The following is a 19,468-nucleotide window of genomic DNA, read 5'->3' as shown; positions in this document are numbered from 1 at the left end:
GTCCATTTGGTTCCATTTGTACACTCTCAGAGTTACAGACATATAAGGGTCAATTTGGTTCCTAATTATTAATTTGGTACCCCTGGTACCCCCTCAAGGACCACTGGTGGTCCCCGGACCACTGGTTGAGAACCACTGGACTATGTAATTGATGAAAACTAAACATGCACATTAGATGAACTGTTTAGTGTCTGGCATTTTGTTTTATAATGCAATAGGCTCTATGCACAGCAGCCATTTTGGAAAGAAATTGGGCCTCTTCCTTACTTCCTTCACATGTGTTACCAATGATGCCAATGAAGGCTCTGTTCCATTCTGGTCAGGGAGGGTGCTGAATGCTGATATTGTGCATGTTGGCTCACTAAACACTCCATTTTGGTTCCCAAATGGCCCCTTATGGTGGGTGTGTAACTATAAGAGAGTTTACAAATGGAGCCAAATGGACCCATAACAGAGCCTTAATTAGTATTATTGGTAACACTTGGAAGGAAGGAAGGAAGAGGCCCAATTCATTCCCAGTATGGGTGCTGTGCAGAGCCTATTTTGGCCATAGAGTTAGATTTGACCTCATGACCTCTCCATATTGTCTGTTAAAGCTCATTTTTGATTACATTTTAGGCTTTTTAGACAACATAGTACACTATCATATTATCACCATCACTGTGCCGTGGATCAATAATGAATACAAATTCATCTAAATTATATTAAATCTAAATTCCTTTCATACTTTTGAAAGATTAACTGGAGGACTGCAAGAGGTCCTGAACTGGCTTGATTAATAGTATAGGCCATTGGTTCTCAAAGTGGGGTCCCCCGTACCAGGGGGTCCCCAGCAAAATTAGTTAATAAAGTGTCACAATCATTGTAACCACTTTATCCATATTTTATACTTTGGCTATTCTAAAATAGCAGATCTACAAGCTTATAGAGTGCCGCGCTATGAGCTTGTATATCTGCTATTTTTGAATATCATTTTTTTAAAGTGAACATTTTGTACTCAAATATTTGCTTCATGGGGGTCCCTGGAACAAAATATTTTGAGATGGGGGTCCGCGGCCAAATACTTGGGTCCTTGAAATGAAAACAATTGAGAACCACTGCTATAGGCTGCTTTACATCAAATAACCTATAGGCCTATAGACAATACCATCAAGTCTTATTGGATTTGTGTCTACTCGGAGACAAAACATCAGAGCTTCTCTAGAAGAACATGATGAAAAAGTCATGAATAGGCTACCGTTGGCTAAGATACTTCTTCATTTAGAGCAAAGTACTGGATGAAACGGTATTCAGGTTGGGTAATCCACTACAATCTATTGGAGTGATTCCCAAACTTTTTAGCTCAAGATTAATTAATGAAAAAAATCAGAAAACAAAGAATAAAGGGACATTACCTTGTGACCCACGAAAATGGATCTGAGACCCACAAATGGGTCCCGATCCACTGTTTGGGAAACAGTGATCTAATGTAACCAGGAGCTTTGTGTGTGTGTGTGTGTGTGTGTGTGTGTGTGTGTGTGTGTGTGTGTGTGTGTGTGTGTGTGTGTGTGTGTGTGTGTGTGTGTGTGTGTGTGTGTGTGTGTATGTGAACATATACATTCATAGAGTATTGTATTCATTACTCCAAAGTGTAATGTATTCCAGGAGCTTTATCTCCTTCATGTAGGCTACGGTATAGGTCTATGTAAAGCCAGCAGCATGTAGGATATACTTATGTGTGTGTATGGGACATGGAATGTACAGAATGTAACCAAGGAGCATGCTGTGTGTGTGTGTGTGTGTGTGTGTGTGTGTGTGTGTGTGTGTGTGTGTGTGTGTGTGTGTGTGTGTGTGTGTGTGTGTGTGTGTGTGTACATTAAAATGTTCCACCCAGCACAGTCTATCTATGTGTGTGTGCATGCGTGTGTGTGTGTGTGTGTGTGTGTGTGTCAGCGGTGGAAAAAGTACTAAAATGTTTTACTTAAGTAAAAGTATCAATACTGCAATGTAGAAATACTCTGTTACAAGTAGAAGTCCCGTATTAAAAATGTACTTGAGTAAAAGTACAAAAGTATCGGCATCGAAATATACCTAAAGTACTCATTATGCAGAATGTCCCATTTCAAGTTTTCAAATGTATAACATCATTTGAAAATAGCAGATCTACAAGCTCACAATGTGTCGCATCGCGACACATTGTGAGCTTGTAGATCTACTATTTTCAAATGGCTGAAATGTATATAGGGCTGAATGTATGTTTTGTAATAATAATCTAAATGTACAAAGTAAGTAAATCAAGTTTTCAAAGAATTGCAGTGGAGTAAAAGTACAATATTTGCCTCTGAGATGTAATGGAGTAGAAGTAAAAGAATTGAAAATTGGAAATACTCCGTTAAAGTAAAAAATACCTCAAATTTTTACTTAAGTACAGTACTTGAATAAATGTACTCAGTTACTTAACACCACTGGTGGTAAGCAGCATGGCTACATGGCTACAGTGCTTCGTGTGTGTGTGTGTGTGTGTGTGTGTGCGTGCGTGTGTGTGTGTGTGTGTGTGTGTGTGTGTGTGTGTGTGTGTGTGTGTGTGTGTGTGCGTGCGTGTGCGTGTGCGTGTGTGCGTGTGCGTGCGTGCGTGCGTGCGTGCGTGCGTGTGTGTGGGACATTCATCCAATGGGGGAAATCGTGTCACTGTGCTCGGGCGGAGGGATACAACACAACCAGTGTCATCATCATCGCGGACGGTGTGGCGGTGCTGAGGCTTTTTTTGCGAAAGCAGAAAAATGTCTGCCTAAGGGAAACTCGTAAGTGAAATATCAAAATGTAGAGGATTATTTCTTTACAGGTATATATATGATCGCCGCATTAAAAACCACTCATCCACTTTGTTTGAGGGTTGAGAGTTCGAGTCCCCGTTCCTCGGTCCGCCTCCCTCCCGATCACCCTAGTTGGATGTTTTATACGGATAAAGGTAAATAAGATATTATATTCATAGGAGTTTGTGGTGGAAGAAGTTGTGGGGAGTTTAAAGAGAGAGCGTACAGTAATGTGGAGCTGCTGGGGGTGCTTGTTAGAATGATGATCACTTGCTTTAGGATCTGTTATTTGTTAATGATCTTAATCTAATTCACGTGTATTTTTTGGGGGGGTGTTTCGCACAGTTTGAGGTACGGATTTAAAGAGCTTTTCTTGTTGCATGTTGTCTATAACGGTTAGTTCCATTGCAGTTGCTTCTTGCAGCTTTCGATCGCCACACGTCCAATCAATATATGAATGACTGTAATATAATAAGTGCAGCTGATGTTTATAGCTGTGTATTCGCGTTTGTTATCATTGCTAACGTTGTAACTGAATGAGAAGGTGTAAACACCAGCTTAGTGTCTGTGTTGCTGAGGTTTGCCATCGTAAATCGCGACTCAAAATCGGTGTTTTGTTGCGTTTATAGCTGTAGAATACAACTCTCGTAGACGTATTTATGATTCTGACGTTTTCAATCTACGAGAGTTGTAGGGTTCACCCCCCATGGACACAGGGACTTTCAGCACTATACCCCGTAGACACTCCAAACATGTACAACTTGAAAATAAAGGTGCTTACCCCCACCGCCCAAATGTTAACGGTCTCTACGCGGAAGTAGTTTATTGTAATAATCCATATCTTTCAATAAAGAAGTGTTTTAATGCCGTCTGTGGCCGATTCTGTCGGAAGTTCCCAATGGGCGGTAGTGACGCGCCCATCTGGTGAAAGCCGGAATTACACTCAATGTAAACAGGAAGTAAACGAGGGTGAAAAAATGGCGTTCGGCCACAGACGGCATTAAAACACACATTTATTGAAAGATATGGATTATTACATTAAACTACTACCGCGTAGAGACATTTAACATTTGGGGCGTGGGGGTAAGCACCTTTATTTTCAATTTGTACATGTTTGGAGTGTCTACGGGGTATAATGCTGAAAGTCCCTGTGTCCATGGGGGTGAACCCTACAACTCTCGTAGATTGAAAACGTCAGATTCATAAATACGTCTACGAGAGTTGTATTCTACACAGCTAGTAAATCGCGACTCAAAATCGGTGTTTTGTTGCGTTTATAAGCTTGAGCTTGATTTGTATGTACAGTATTATAGTACAGTACTCCCGTCGCGCATTCATGGGGGTGTTGCCCCCCCCGCCCCCCACACCCACAAAAATAACAGATCGAAAGCTGACAGAACAGATCTTCAGGCGAACACAAGAAAATAACCAAACCGAAACATATCTAAGCTACAGCATTGGTTCAGTGGAACCACTGGGCTACAGACAGTACTACCGTTGCGCATGGGGGTGTAACTTGCCCCCCCTCCTCTCCCCCCCAAAAAAAGAGAACAGATCTCCAAGCTTACAGAACAGATCGTCAAGCTTAGCTTACACAATAAGAACCAGATAAGCTACAGCAGTGGTTCTCAAACTTTTTATTATCAAGGACCCCCAAAATGATAAGTAGTTGGCTGCGGACCCCCCCATCTCAAAAATATTTTGTGCCAGGGATTTAAAAAAAAATAGCAGATCTACAAGCTCATAGCGCAGCACTCGGTGGCGCTATGAGCCTGTATATCTGGTATTTTTGAAAAGTCAAAGTATAAAATATGGTTAAAGTGGTTAAAATGATGTATTAACACATTTTGCTGGGGACCCCCTGGTACCCCCCAAGGACCCCTGGCTGGGGGTCCCCGGACCTCACTTTGAGAACCAATGAGCTACAGAACAGGACAGTTCTACACAACCTAAAAAAAAAAAAAGATCCACAAGCTGCAAAAAGAACAGCTCCACTATAATCTAACAAAAATAGATCTACAAGCTATGACAACAAAAAAAGAACAGATCTATGAGCTATAACAACGTGTTGCCTTGTATATCTGTTCTTTTTTTTTAGGGGGGGGGGGGGGGGGGCAACACAGTTGTGTACTAGGGAGTTATATGAATTATGAATTAATCTTAAATAACGATGCTGCAAGATGTGGGGGTTGTTGTCACACAAGTGTGTGTGACTGTGTGCCACATCCATTCAGAACGCTTTCACATCAAATGGCTCTTTATTTATTATCCTTCATCTTCTCATTCATCTCCCCTAAAAGGGGAGATGATGTATAAAGGAGGTGGGGGGGAGAAGGTAAAAGTAGGCCTATAAACAAATGCTTGGAATTCTTTTTCAGTTATAGCTCATTAGGATCTCTAGCAGCATTGTCCGATATCTGTCAGATATCAGTAATAAATGATTCCACTCACTGCCATAACTTGAAGTTGGAGCTCAACTGTGGCTTTGCCTTTATTCGTCATCATCCAATAGGCTACATGTAACATCATTGATAGTGTGTGTGTGTGTGTGTGTGTGTGTGTGTGTGTGTGTGTGTGTGTGTGTGTGTGTGTGTGTGTGTGTGTGTGTGTGTGTGTGTGTGTGTGATGTGGTAACAATCCTCAACCTTCCCGAGAGAAACGAGTCATCATTATTGTACGATTAAGAACTTATATTTTCTCTTTAGGTTTTTTAGATCTCCAGGATGAACCCACAGCAGCGGATTGCCGCTATTGGAACAGACAAGGAACTAAGTGACTTGCTGGATTTCAGCGCGGTAGGATGGCTTTACATTTTCATCAGTTGTCATTTGTGTTGACACTGTGTGTACGTATGTTGGATTGGCCAAGATCATAATTATATACACAACAGAACACATGCTAAAGCATGTCTGTGTGTGTGCAATACACTCATCCACATGCAAGCATTCATTCCGTCTGTTAGTCTACTTCTGTATCCTTTATTATCAAGGGTTATTTCCAACAGGTTCATTAATCCAGTAAGGCCGGCGGGAAGTCATCTGTGTCATTTCTTTAGCTATTAAAAAAATAGCAGATATACAAGCTCGTAGCGCGGCACCGAGTGCGGTGCTAGAAGCTTGTAGATCTGCTATTTTTGAAAAATCATGAAAATGTGTACAAATCTTTGAATATATATATTTTAAAGCAAACATTTTAACTCAAATCTTTTGCTTCTGGGGGTTCTACAAATGTCCTAACAGTTTTTAGAAAAAACGTATTTTGCTATAATATCAGTGGTTCTCAAACTTCTTTCATGTCAAGGACCCCCAAAATGATATATGTATTTGGCCACGGACGCCCATCTCAAAATATGTTGTTCCAGGGACCCCCAGAAGCACAAATCAGAGTTAAAATGGTCGCTTTAAAACATGATTTGTCCATGATTTTTCAAAAAGATTGCTGATCTACAAGCTCATAGCGTGCCACTCTATGAGCTTGTAGATGTGCTATTTTTGAATAGCCAAATAAATCTTAAAATGACACCGATGCATGTTCCCGGTCTTAAAGGGTTAATGATATTTTGAATACGTGGTCGTGTGTGGCACGAGGAGTTATCCTGTTATTATGCATCTAATACATGTTATGTTTTTTTTTTTTTGGTAGATGTTTTCGCCACCTGTGAACGGTGGGAAAAACAGACCGACCACCCTCGGAAGCAGTCAGTTCAGTGCATCAGGTAGGATCTCATTCCAGTCAGTTACTCCTTTCTCCCCTCCAGCTCGTGTGACACAGAATTCTGCTCTTCTTATTCAGATGTAGCTTTTGTCTCCTTGCTGCTGCTACTCCTTGAGCTGATTTAGGATTTGTTTCTAAAACGAGGAGGATGGAGCGGGAAATGCGTTTATTTTCAACCTGAGCATGTGATTCCTTTGTCACCTCTGTGTGATGCTTGTGCGCGCACACACACACACACACACACACACGCACACACACACACACACACACACACGCACACACGCACACACAGCACACATCTGGTTCTTGAAACATGAGCCCTCCACCTGGAATTGTCATGGAGGACTGTTGTAGAGATGTGGAACAATGAGTGGTTTAGGCCAAGTAGGAACATTTTGCGGAAAGGTTTATTGATCTAGCCATCATGGAGTACAGAAGTCCTGACGTCACTCGTTCATCCCCTGGTTCGTAAAGTCATTTCTCTATGGAGAATAACATTGGGTCATCATAGAATCGTCTCATATAAGAATTGGGGTCCAAAAATAAACAAACTGTCTCGGCGAAATTGTCAGGGAGGTGGCTCTGTATCGTTTATGATAGTCAGTCACTCATATTTGATACAGTCTGTTATTGGCGAAAATGTAACTAATTCGGCGGAAGTAACATTAGCGTTTTCTCACCGTGATGCTTCATATCCATAAGAGTCAAATCGCCGGGGTCATTTGTTTATTTTTGGAACACAGTTCTTATTTGACGCGATATTAAACCCGTCTATGGGAATTCAGAACAGGGGTGGAAAACCGCCACCCAGGTAGGATGTGTAAATTACGTCAGACTTCGGTGCTCTAGTGTAACACAATTGTCGTTAACGTTTGTTGAAATTTTCTTCTTTAATCAACGTGTGCTTTAAAGCAATGGTTCTCAACCTTTTCAGGCTGCGACCCCCCCAAAAAATACCATATTTGAACTGGGGACCCCCACCCTGACAAGCACTTGGAATTGTAGGAGTTGAGGCATTACATTTTGTTGGGTTCCATTGATGAATATTGTGAAAATAGCTAATCTACAAGCTCACAACGCCTCACGTTACAAGGCGTTGTGAGCTTGTGGATCGTCTATAGATCATTTTTTGCCTCTTTCTTATATTATTTGACAATTTGGCCAACGTTTGACCAGTTTTTATAGTATAGTTTGTTGATTACTTTTGATGCAGTAATGGTCTTTTTTGTTGTCTTTGTTTATTTTTTGAGGTATTAAAAAGGTCTTAATAGTCTTATAAATTGTCTCCGCACTTTCAGATTGGTACCCCCCAAAAATCATGTGGGTCTGTGGGTCTCAACCCACAGGCTGAGAACTACTGCTTTCCAGCATAACTAGCCCTGCTTTGCTGTGAGCTGAAGCCAAAGACTGGGTTATAATTATAATAAATTATATCTGATGAGGAACGCAATCAGAGTTTTTGCTGTTTGTTTGACTTGCAGTGTAGTCTAGTCTAATGAGATCAGCACACATCTTGTGAGCTTCTGATTGATTCACAGTGATTTTGTGCAAGTTGTTACCTTGTCCATTCATAAAGTCCTACAAATAAACACAAACATTTAGTCATATTTAGTCATACCATTTTCCAGTGGTGTAAAGTAACTAAGTACATTTACTCAAGTACTGTACTTAAGTAAAAGTTTGAGGTATTTTTTACTTCACTGGAGTATTTCCAATTGTCTATACTTTTACTTCTATAATCCACTACAACTCAGAAGCAAATATTGTACTTTTACTCCACTACAATTATTTGAAAACTTTAGTTAGTTTGCAGATATAAATTATTACATTAAAAAACATGCATTTACCACTTAGCCCTTTTTTATACTTGAAAATAGCAGATCTACAAGCTCACAACGCGTCACATTGCGACGCGTTGTGAGCTTGTACATTTTAGTACTTTTACTTTTGGACTTTAAGTACATTTTTATACCAATACTTTTGTACTTTTACTCAAGTCAATTTAGAATTCCGGACTTTTACTTGTAACAGAGTACTTCTACATTGCAGTATCGATACTTTTACTTATATAAAACATTTGAGTACTTTTTCCACCACTGCTATTTTCCCCTTTTTTAACCCTCCCCCCACAAGAGAGTAATTTTATTCAATGGCCTTTATTTCATCTGTGAACATCTTCCAGTGAGAAACGGGCTGGTGTGTGTGCTTTCTGTTTTGATGCCAATCACTTAGAGTCCCTGCTTTTGTGGATCACTTCCTAGCTATAAAAGCTCCGGGACATTAATCCAAAGCACATCTATTGTCTGACGTGCTGCTAGAGAGAGCCAACAATCAGGCATTATGTTTTCTCAAAGCATGTCTTGTGTACAGGACACAAAGCCTTGTTGTTCCCTTCAGTTATGTGTGAAACCAAAGACACACATTTGGGGTGGAAACTGAACAGAGCAGACAAAGACGGCCGGAGAGAGAAGCTCAGTTTGAGCTGCGAGCGAGGATTTTAGAATACCACACACACACACACACACAGGCACACGGTGAAATCCCGAGGGTCCATTTGGTTCCATTTGTACGCTCTCAGAGTTAAATTAGCACTGAGGACTTGACTGTGCACTCAGATAAAACGGATGCTGTGCACGCCTCACTTCATTGAAGCAAATGACAGGTGGAATATGGATTTGTGGGTTGTTGTTTGGTGTTGATGAGATTGTGTTAAATAAAATAAATAAATACCATTAATAATGGGAAGTCATTAGGGTTAGTCTTTAGTTGTACTTTTCTGTATTCTTCAGTTTTCCCCCATATATAATACAACACTTCACAGGTGTTTTCTTTCTTAATGAATTGGGAATTCTATTTAATTAGATTTAACTTAGTGTCTCCAGCTCCCTGTGAGTTGTTCACTCGTTTTGGGGAATAAAGGTTATGTCCAACTGAGAGTTAACACATTGAGTGCCAGAGGTTTAAAAAAAAAAAAGGGTACAGCCAGTGCTGGGGCTGTTTTTAACAATTTTTGTACCTTTTTCAAGTAGTCACAACATATTTTCAGTGATCACCGTCCTCACGGTGATCCCCTCATTACACACACAGGGGTCTCGTAGAATCGGGGAAAAACAAAACAAAAACATTCGGTAATCCGTTCCATATTGCAGCCAGTTGAAAATAGTCAAAAATACATAGTAAAAAAAAAAAAAGTACACAGGAGCCGAGATACAGGCTTTTAAAGTAATACGTTTTTTTTCAATGGTTGGATTATGAAAAACGGCCAGGGCCGTTTTTGGCACTGGCCGTGATTAAAGAATCAAGAATGAAGAGCGTTCATTTATCACTCACCCACAAGCAGCCAAATGTTGGTATGGCATGCTCCTCAGACTGTGCTAACAATAACAATTACCATATAGCAGCACGTTATTAATAATGAATGATAATACTGGATATCATGATAATTAAAAAAAAAAAGGACAGGGTAACCACATGAACCTCATGTCCCTATTCTAGGGGCGAAAGTTTGGCAAACACATCAGATCTACAAGCTCACAAACACATCGCGTTGCAACGTGTTGTCAGCGAAGAGATTTGGTGTAGAGGGAAACAAGGAGTGTTCCAAGTGTAGCGCCCTGGGGGACACCGGTCAATACAGTTGACTGGAGTCCCTCAGGGCTAGACACTAGGGTATTTTCTGTTTTCTGTTATTGTTTAGGAAAGCTTTTGCTGAAAATAGCCGATTGACAAGTCGATCGGCTATTTTAGTCGATCTGCTATTTTCGAAGTGGTTAGAGTGGTTAAGAAAGACAGTTGGGGTAAAAAACCTTTTAGCAGCAATGGGCAGTAGAGGAAAATCATTCTTGAGGAACATGGAATCGCAGTACCACTTTCATTGGCCTGAAAGAGGTCACTTGGAGCTTATTTTAAATAAAAAAGCCCTCTTCTCGAATCCCACCCACCCTGCCAACGCAAACATGCTCACACACACACACACACACACACACACACACACACACACACACACACACACACACACACACACACACACACACACACACACACACACACACACACACACACACACACACACACACACACACACACACACACCCCATGGAAAAAATATCCATGAATTCAAGTCTCCATGGGGTGACTAATCGATAGAAAAAAAGTCATTTTGGGGGTGAACTATCCCTTTAACCCTGGTGTATCTATTATGGGCATGTCATTTTCTGATTGTTTCTAGATTATAAAAAAATGAAAAATAAATATAGCTCTAGGTAACTATAACCCTTCCCAAACCTCCACCAAATGATAATCTGGCTTAAATGGATGCCTGCAAACCAAAGTATTTTATTTTCTGTTCATAGAGAATAGAGCCATATCATCCACAATGAAAAAGGTGTTTTCTAGCCAGTGCTGCTCTTTGGACAACAGGCAGCACTACCAATGATGCCAAGTGTGTAATGAAGACTAGGTGATGTAAAGTAACTAAGTACATTTACTCAAGTACTGTACTTCAGTACAATTTTGAGGTACTTTACTGGAGTATTTCCAAATTTCAGTACTTTTACTTCTACTCCACTACATCTCAAACGCAAATATTGTACTTTTACTCCACTACAATTATTGGAAAACTTTAGTTACTAGTTACCTGTAGATTTTGATTATTATTACAAAACACACATGAACAACTTCAGCCCTATATACATTTCGGCCATTTCAAAATAGCCGATCAACAAGCTCACAATGCGTCGCGATGCGACGCATTGTGAGCTTGTTGATCGGCTATTTTCAAATGATATTTTTTATACATTTTGAACTTGTGAAATGGGACATTCTGCACAATGAGTACTTTTACTTTTAATACTTTAAGTATATTTTGATGCTGATACCTTAGTACTTCTAAGTACATTTTGAATACGGGACTTCTACTTGTAACAGAGCATATCTACATTGCAGTATTTATACTTTTACTTAAGTAAATCATTTGAGTACTTTTTCCACCACTGATGAAGACTTGGTGAGTAATATTTTGGCGTCTAAGATTATCCTTAGCTGTCCAAGGTTTTATCAGGCCATGCAAGAACAGAACATAAAACCTATTGGATGCTTTGGAAGTTGAGGCTGCAATCCATAACCTTTTTTTTCTTTTCTTTTTTCTTTCTCTTTCATTGAATAAAACATTATTTTATCCAATCTGAGACCTTTAGATTCTGTGGTTCGGGTAGACCAGGGGTTCTCTCTTCAGGCCGCGAGTCGCGACCCCCAAAATAATTATATTATTTGTCACGGGGGGGGGGCACTGAAAGTTGGGGGGCGGGGGAGGCCCTGAAACTGAAAGTGCGCTACACATGTTAATAATGAAATATTTTTATCTTTTATCTTGAATTCTGTTAATTAACATGAAAAACATGAATTAATAATAACATGAACAAATATTAAAAAAAAAAAAAAAAAAACATAGTTTTTTGAAAACTTTTTTTCCCTTCACATTCACCAAACAATCTGGCGACCCCCCCCCCCCAAATTATTTGGCGAACCTTCTGGGGATCGCGACCCCCAGGTTGAGAACCACTGGGGTAGACAAGAGGTATTGCGTGAAACTCAAATGGAAACGACTCTCCTTTCCAAACGTGCTCTCTGTTATAGCGCCACAGTAAAAATGCCCGGGCTTGTGCAGGGGACCCGGGTTAAAAAAAAACCAGGGGAGGACATGATAGTTGGAGATAGTAGGAAACCTTGTATGTCCAAAACCATTCCTTCTTCATTATTATTATATTTAAAAAAAAAAGGGAAATAGTGAAAATAGCTACTTTTGTGCGACACACATTCATTTGTAGGATGAAAAAGAACTTTCATTTCCAGAAAAAAAAAAAAAACATGAAACGTTGAAAATATGCGGTTTCTGCCCAACAACGATATGTTATGGTATTGACATCATGTGACCAGTCAGCTTTAATCCCTCTTCACTTTATACCGCAACACGTTGTGAGCTTGTAGATCAGCTATGTTTATGAAAATGTGTGAGCATTTCCCCCTGTAATGACATGACAAAATATGGACGGCAGGTTGTCAAGTGGAAGTGGTTAAAGCTATAGGGCCTGCACTCAGTGGCTTCCAAAATAGACCCGCATCAGCACACGGTGCTTTTTGTTTGGAATAGAAAAGAAACGGAGACTGTCAGGAGAATGGTCTGTTGAGCCAAAGCTCGTTGCCATTGAAATGTACTGTCAGGTGACAAGTATAGCCTATCCAGCTTTGTCATTCAGAAATGTAACTACGTTTAAAATGTTGGTGTGTTTTTGACATACGTACATCTGGTTGAAAGTGTTTTAACCCATTAAGACCGGGAACGCATCTGTGTGTCATTTTTAGATTCCTTTGGCTATTCAAAAAATAGCAGATCTACAAGCTCATAGCGCGGCACCGAGGATGCGTTCCCGGTCTTAATGGGTTAACCGCTATCGATAGACATTTAGCGTGCTCTGGTCATTTCCTCAATGTTAACAGTACACTCACTGTTAAGCACACTTTGCTTTCTCTGAACCTCTTAAAACCAGGAAAGCATCTGTGTCATTTTAGATTTTAGCTATATAAATATAGCACATTGGTTGGCTATTCAAAAATAGCAGATATACAAGCTAAATAGATAGCGAGGCACGAATGAGCTTGTAGATCTGCTATTTTTGAAAAATCGTTTGAATATATATATATATATATATATATATATATATATATATATATATATATATATATATATATATATATATATATATATATATATATAATGAAACAAACATTTTAAACTCAAGCTTTGCTTCTGGGGGTCCCTGGAACAACATATTTTGAGATTGGGGTCCGCGGCCAAATGCATATAATGTTGGGGTCCTTGACATGAAAAAGTTTGAGCACCACTGATATATTAACATACATTTTTCAGAAAACTGTTAGGGTTTAGAAGATATTTGTAGAATCGGCCTCAGATCTTAATGGGTTAAGTTGGAGGAAGAGGCACCTTTTACTTTGTAAAAGTGTTTGGTAACATAAGGCAAAGTGTAAACATTGATGGGGAATGAGAATGTGGAGGATGAATGCGTTAGTAATGGGCACACCTAGATACATCTAGCAGAACGACACTGGTGAGACCCTTCAAGGCCTCTCAAAAGCGTCCCGGAAAAAGTGGGATAGGGGAAAAAATAACACAGGTGGCTCTCACGAAGACGTATATTTTCTTCCCTCTTGCCTTTTGATGATGGGAATTTGATGAGGTCATATGCTGTTAGATGTGTTCTTAGTGAAACACATTGCTGTTTGCACTGCGTGCGGTTTCTAGTCACATTAGTTGCCCCATGTTGACATAGCAGCAGAATCAAATCACTTACATTTCAAAATACATTTAGGCCTAGTTGTAGGCTGTTGTTTGTTTGTTTGTTTGTTTGCTTGTTTTCTCCACAATTAGTTTTTTTTCTTTTTTTTGCCAATTTCCCCCATGTTTGTAAAGTACCTGTCACTGCCAACCTCTACACGGCAGGGGTCTTCAACAGAGGGTACGGGACCCCTAGGGGGTCCTCAGAGTTTCTACAGGAGGGCCGCCAAATCTTGGTGTGATAGGAACTCTTTTTTTTATGGGTTAATTAACAATTATATATCTTTTGCCCCTATCTTAAAATGAGCTGAAATATTTTGATTGTGTTGGCTTGGGACTCTGTACAAAGAGTGCCTTGGTGTTTGTTTGCGCCTGTTTGCCTTTGAAACAACATTTGTGAGACTTTTGAAGAAGACAGCCATGAACAGCAAATAGGGAAGATTGCTTAGTTTAACTTTGTAGACACAGTGATAATGCTACAGTGAAATGCTTTGAAATCAAATTCTGTGTAGTGAATAGTTCCTCCTCAATAAACTGTGTTTGCATGATTGGATATTCCCCTATATCTTGTCTGCAGAGATATGCAGTGATGTAAAGTAAGTACATTTACTCAAGTACTGGACTTAAGTAATGTAAGTAATGGAATACTAATACTCCACCACATCTCAAAAGCAAATATTGTACTTTTACTCCACTATAATTATTTGAAAACTTGAGTCACTAGTTACTGTAGATTTTGAATATTATTACAAAACATACATTAACCACTTCAGCCCTATATATATTTCGGCCATTTGAAAATAGCCAATCTACAAGCTCACAATGCGTCGCGAGTCACCCGACGCATTGTGAGCTTGTAGATCTGCTATTTTCCAAAATACTTTTGTACATTTTATACATTTAAAAACTTGAAATGGGACCTCCTGCATAATGACTACTTTTTTTGACTTTTGTTACTTTAAGTACATTTTGATACCAATACTTTTGTACTTTGTCTTTTACTCAAGTACATCTTGAATTCCAGGCTTTTACTTGTAACAGAGTATTTATCTATTGCAGTATTGATATTTTTACTTAACATTTTGAGTACCTTTTCCACCACTGGAGATATTTTTGAGTACAAGTGTGATTATTTTAGTCTATCCCCATGTGAACACTACAGTTCAGATTGCTCACCTATAGGCTATGATATCCTCAGTGAGGTGTTGTCTGGCTTGGCTTAACACATTTTCTATTGACACGATAGTAGCTGTTAAATAGGCTCTATGCAAAGCAGCCATATTGGAAAGAAATTGGGCCTCTTCTTACTTCCTTCACAGGTGTTACCAATGATACTAATGAAGGCTCTGTTCCATTCTGGTCAGGGTGCTGATATCGTGCATGTTGGCTCACAAGAAACACTCCATTTTGGTTCCCAAATGGCCCCTTATGGTGGGTGTGTAACTCTGAGAGTGTACAAATGGAACCAAATGGACCTGTAAGGGTCCATTTGGTTCCATTTGTACACTCTCAGAGTTATGGGGGTCCTTCAAAATTAGACAACCACTGTGCCACACTAAATGGAACAGAGCCTTAATTAGTATCATTGGTAACACCTGTGAAGGAAGTAAGGAAGGGGTCCAATTCATTCCCAATATGGCTGCTGTGCATAGAGCCTATTGGAAGTGAAGCACCTAAAATAGCTTCCTTCTTTGCATGTCAGATACTGTATGTTCAAGCTCTGCATCGCTTTGGCCTTGTTGCAGGCTTTTGATTACAATATGCAGTCATTCATTTATTAACCATTTCCAGCCCTATTTCAAAAAGCAAACACAAGTTCGCAACACATTGTGAGCTTGCAGATCTGCTCTTTCCACTAAATATAAATGTATTATTTTATTTACTTTTGCCTTAATGCCCAAAATAGGGATGGCAGGTTGAAAGCGGTCAAAATCTGGAAAAGTCTGTCTACTGTATGTAACTTCAACAGCAGTATTTCACTGAAGAAGTCAAGCCATTGTCGTCGTGGCATAATTTCCACCAACAACCAGTGGTGGAAAAAGTACTCAAATGCGTTACTTAAGTAAAAGTATCACTACTGCAATGTATAAATGCTCTGTTACAAGTAAAAGTAACTAGTAACTAAAGTTTTCAAATAATTGTAGTGGAGTAAAAAGTACAATATTTGCCTCCGAGATGTAGCGGAGTAGAAGTAAAAGTACTGAACATTGGAAATACTCCAGTAAAGTAAAAGTACCTCAAAGTTGTACTTAAGTACTGTACTTGAGTAAATGTACTTAGTTACTTTACACCACTGCAAACACCGTTCCTTTACTAAGGACCCACAAGAGAACAACAGAGTCAACAACACCCACCTTGCTCAGTGCAGGTGTTTCACTACGCAACGCATGGTTTATCAGACTTTTCTATCAATGTACGTATATGATGATAAACTATTGTAGCCATGAACTGACTGTCCTAGATACTGTGTGCACTGTGCTTTGCTCTTGTATTGCTTCAGGGCTTTACTTAACCCATTAAACCCGGGAACGTGTCTGTGTAACCACTTAAGCCATTATTTTATACTTTGGCTATTCACAATTAGCAGATATACAAGCTCATAGTGCGGCACCGAGTGCTTGTAGAGCTGCCATTTATGAAAAATCTTGACAAGTTGTGCAAATCGTTGAATATACATAGATTTTTTTAAGGAAACATTTGTAACTCCAATCTTTGCTTATGGGGGTCCCTGGAACTAAATATTTTGAGATTGGGGTCCGTGGCCAAATACATATCATTTTGGGGGGTCCTTGACATGGGAAAAGTTGGAGCACCACTGATATAGCAACCAGACAACAAAACCCCAGAAGCAAAGTTTTGAGTAAAAAAAGATTTGCACACATTTTCATATTTTTCATATTTATTTCCCCCAAAATAGCAGATCTACAAGCTCATAGCGCGGCACTCGGTGCCGCGCTATGAGCTTGTATATCTGCTATTCTTTGAATAGCCAAAGAAATCGTAAAATGACACAGATGCGTTCCCGGTCTTAATGGGTTAATTCCTCACGTAATGTACTGTTGTTAAAATCAAAAGGATGACAGTTTGCTTTCCAGATAGTTTTTTTTGGAAAATCCTGGTTTTGTTTTCCTGGGATTAGGCCGCTTGAATATGTATCTGTTCTGGAAAGATTTGTGTTGCCTAAGGTGTAATCTTCAAAGGCCAAGTGCCCCTCAAACTAACTTTCACCAATGAACAAAGATCCCTTTGATTTCTTAAAAACACACGAGGGAAAGTTGAAAGAGGCGATATCGTGTAATGACTTACAAGCTTTGAAAACACGAGAAAGCTCAAAGATATCGAGTCAATGGAGCCGCACGCAGTAGTAGTACCTGGGCAAAGCAAAGCCGAATCTATATTTAGGTCAAATCCTCCTTTTGACTGTCACATGCAAATGAATATCGCTTCGCATACGGTTTTGAAAAGGAGAACATGCAAACCAGTTGTAGAACATTTGAAGCCGTGTTGTCTTTGCCGGTGTGTTGTCTTTACTCATTTCTTTCCCTCCCTTCCCACTGATGTTTGGATAAGGTATTATGCACTTATTGTGAATTATTGAGCCACACCCATTACATACACTTGGTTTGAAGTGGCATTTAGGCTTTTGTTTCTCTGTTGCTCAGGCCTTTAGCGCCATGTTTGTGAACATGTCCAAAAGCTAACAGATGTATCAGAGTCATTTGCTTGTTCCCAAGGTCTCTGATAGGATCTTTGGCCAGTTTGAATAGACTTGTTCCTTAACCCAGGGGTCTTCAACGTTTTCAGGCCAAGGACCCCCTAGCTGAGAGAGAGATGAAGCAGGGACCCCCTCTATATTGTATAAAATTGGGTTTCAGATTAAACTTTTTTTGTTTACTTGGTCTGCTCTTTTTTCCCTCTACACCTAAACCTCTTTGCCAAAAATAGCAGATCTACAAGCTCACAACACAACACCTCGCGTTGTGAGCTTGTAGATCTGCTATTTTTGGCTAAAGTTCTCCTCAGAAAAGGGATGCTAGGGTTCAAGTGGTTCAAGGTAAAAAAAGAAAATCAGATCACACAAAGATTTGGTGGACCCCCTGTAGTAACTCTGAGAACCCCCTGGGGGTCCCAGACCCCCTGTTGAAGACCCCTGCCTTAACCCATTAAGACCGGGAATGCATCTGTGTCATTTTAAGATTTCTTTGGGCTATTAAAAAATAGCAGATCTACAAGCTCATGGCACGGCACAAGTGCCGCGCCATGAGCTTGTAGATCTGCTATTTTTTGAAACAAATCTTGAAAATGTGTCAAATCTTTGAATATGTATTTTTTTAAGCGAACATTTGTAACTCAAATCTTTGCTTCTGGGGATTCTACAAATGTCTTCTAAATCTTCTAGATCCCAACAGTTTTTTTTGTTTTAAAACATGTTGCTATAATCAGTGGTTCTCAAACGTTTTCATGTCAAGGACCCCCAAAATGATATGCATTTGGCCGCGGACCCCCTTTTTCAAAATGATTTGTTCCAGGGGCACGGACCCCCAGAAGCAAAGATTTGAGTTACAAATGTTCACTTTAAGAAATATATATTTATTCAAACATTTTCACCAATGTTCAAGATTTTTCAAATATAGCAGATCTACAAGCTCATAGCGCGGCACCGCGCTATGAGCTTGTATATCTGCTATTTTTGAATAGACCAAATACATCTTAAAATGACACAGATGCGTTTCCCGGTCTTAATGGGTTAAGATCTAAAGGATTCTTTTGCATAATTTACACTGACTGTAAAGCTTAAAATAGACTCAGAGATGGGTAACAAAGTCCATATGATTTTATATGTCCCCTCTATAAATGTATTCTACTAGACATGGTTGAAATTGAATGGCGTGGCTACTACAGCTTTACAGAGTTACATTTCGGCTACCCTTACTTTACTATAACTGATCCTCATCTTATGTGAAAGTTTATTTATCACGGCTATTTTTGCCAAACGTTTGCCCCAGAACTAGGGTTCAAGTGGTTAAATGCTTTTATTATTATTATTATTATCATTATTATTATTATTATTATTTATGTTTGTAGCTAAATGTGCTAATTGCTCTCTTTGAAATCAGTTTAAAAAAAATCACCATCTGGTTAAATACAAATAAAATAGACCCTTCAAGGTCTGTGTTGACAGTATGGACATGAAAGATGTTAGGAATATAGGGACAGCTTTTAAGTGACAACAGCTTTAACATCACATACCATGTAAATGGTGCATTTATATAGCGCTTTTATCCAAAGCGCTTTACATTGATTGTGCCATTAACCCATTCACACACACATTCATACACCGATGGCGGAGGAAACCATGCAAGGCACCAACCTGCTCATCGGGAGCAATTAGGGGTTCAGCGTCTTGCTCAAGGACACTTCGACACTAACTCTAGGGGAGCGCCCCACCCCGGGATTGAACTGGGAACCTTGCGGTTTTCCAGTTCACTCTACGCGGCCACTCTACCCCTGAGCCACTGCCGCTCCGGCATGTACAATTATGTCTAAAATGATCACAATTATTTATCATTATTATTATTCAGCCATGTCTGAGAACTACATGGTTTTATTG

The 19,468-nt window shown here is 39.6% G+C and overlaps 1 protein-coding gene across 1 annotated transcript in view; it reads left to right on the top strand.

The window, feature by feature from the left end:
* The first annotated feature begins 2,851 nt into the window (after window positions 1-2,851).
* Window positions 2,852-19,468, top strand: part of tcf12 (transcription factor 12) — a 196,963-nt gene continuing 180,346 nt past the window's right edge. Inside the window, exons 1-3 of the mRNA XM_084065046.1 lie at window positions 2,852-2,947; window positions 5,498-5,587; window positions 6,435-6,507. Of these exons, the coding sequence (XP_083921172.1) occupies window positions 5,516-5,587; window positions 6,435-6,507 (145 nt within the window). The 5' untranslated portion in view covers window positions 2,852-2,947; window positions 5,498-5,515. The remainder of the gene's footprint in view (window positions 2,948-5,497; window positions 5,588-6,434; window positions 6,508-19,468) is intronic.

The sequence above is a fragment of the Gymnoscopelus microlampas genome (assembly GCF_963454915.1).
Source record: "Gymnoscopelus microlampas genome assembly, chromosome: 1".
In the NCBI taxonomy this organism is placed as follows: Eukaryota; Metazoa; Chordata; class Actinopteri; order Myctophiformes; family Myctophidae; genus Gymnoscopelus; species Gymnoscopelus microlampas.
The sequence above is the reverse complement of the archived record's forward strand: the minus strand, read 5'-3'. Positions and strand labels throughout refer to the sequence as shown.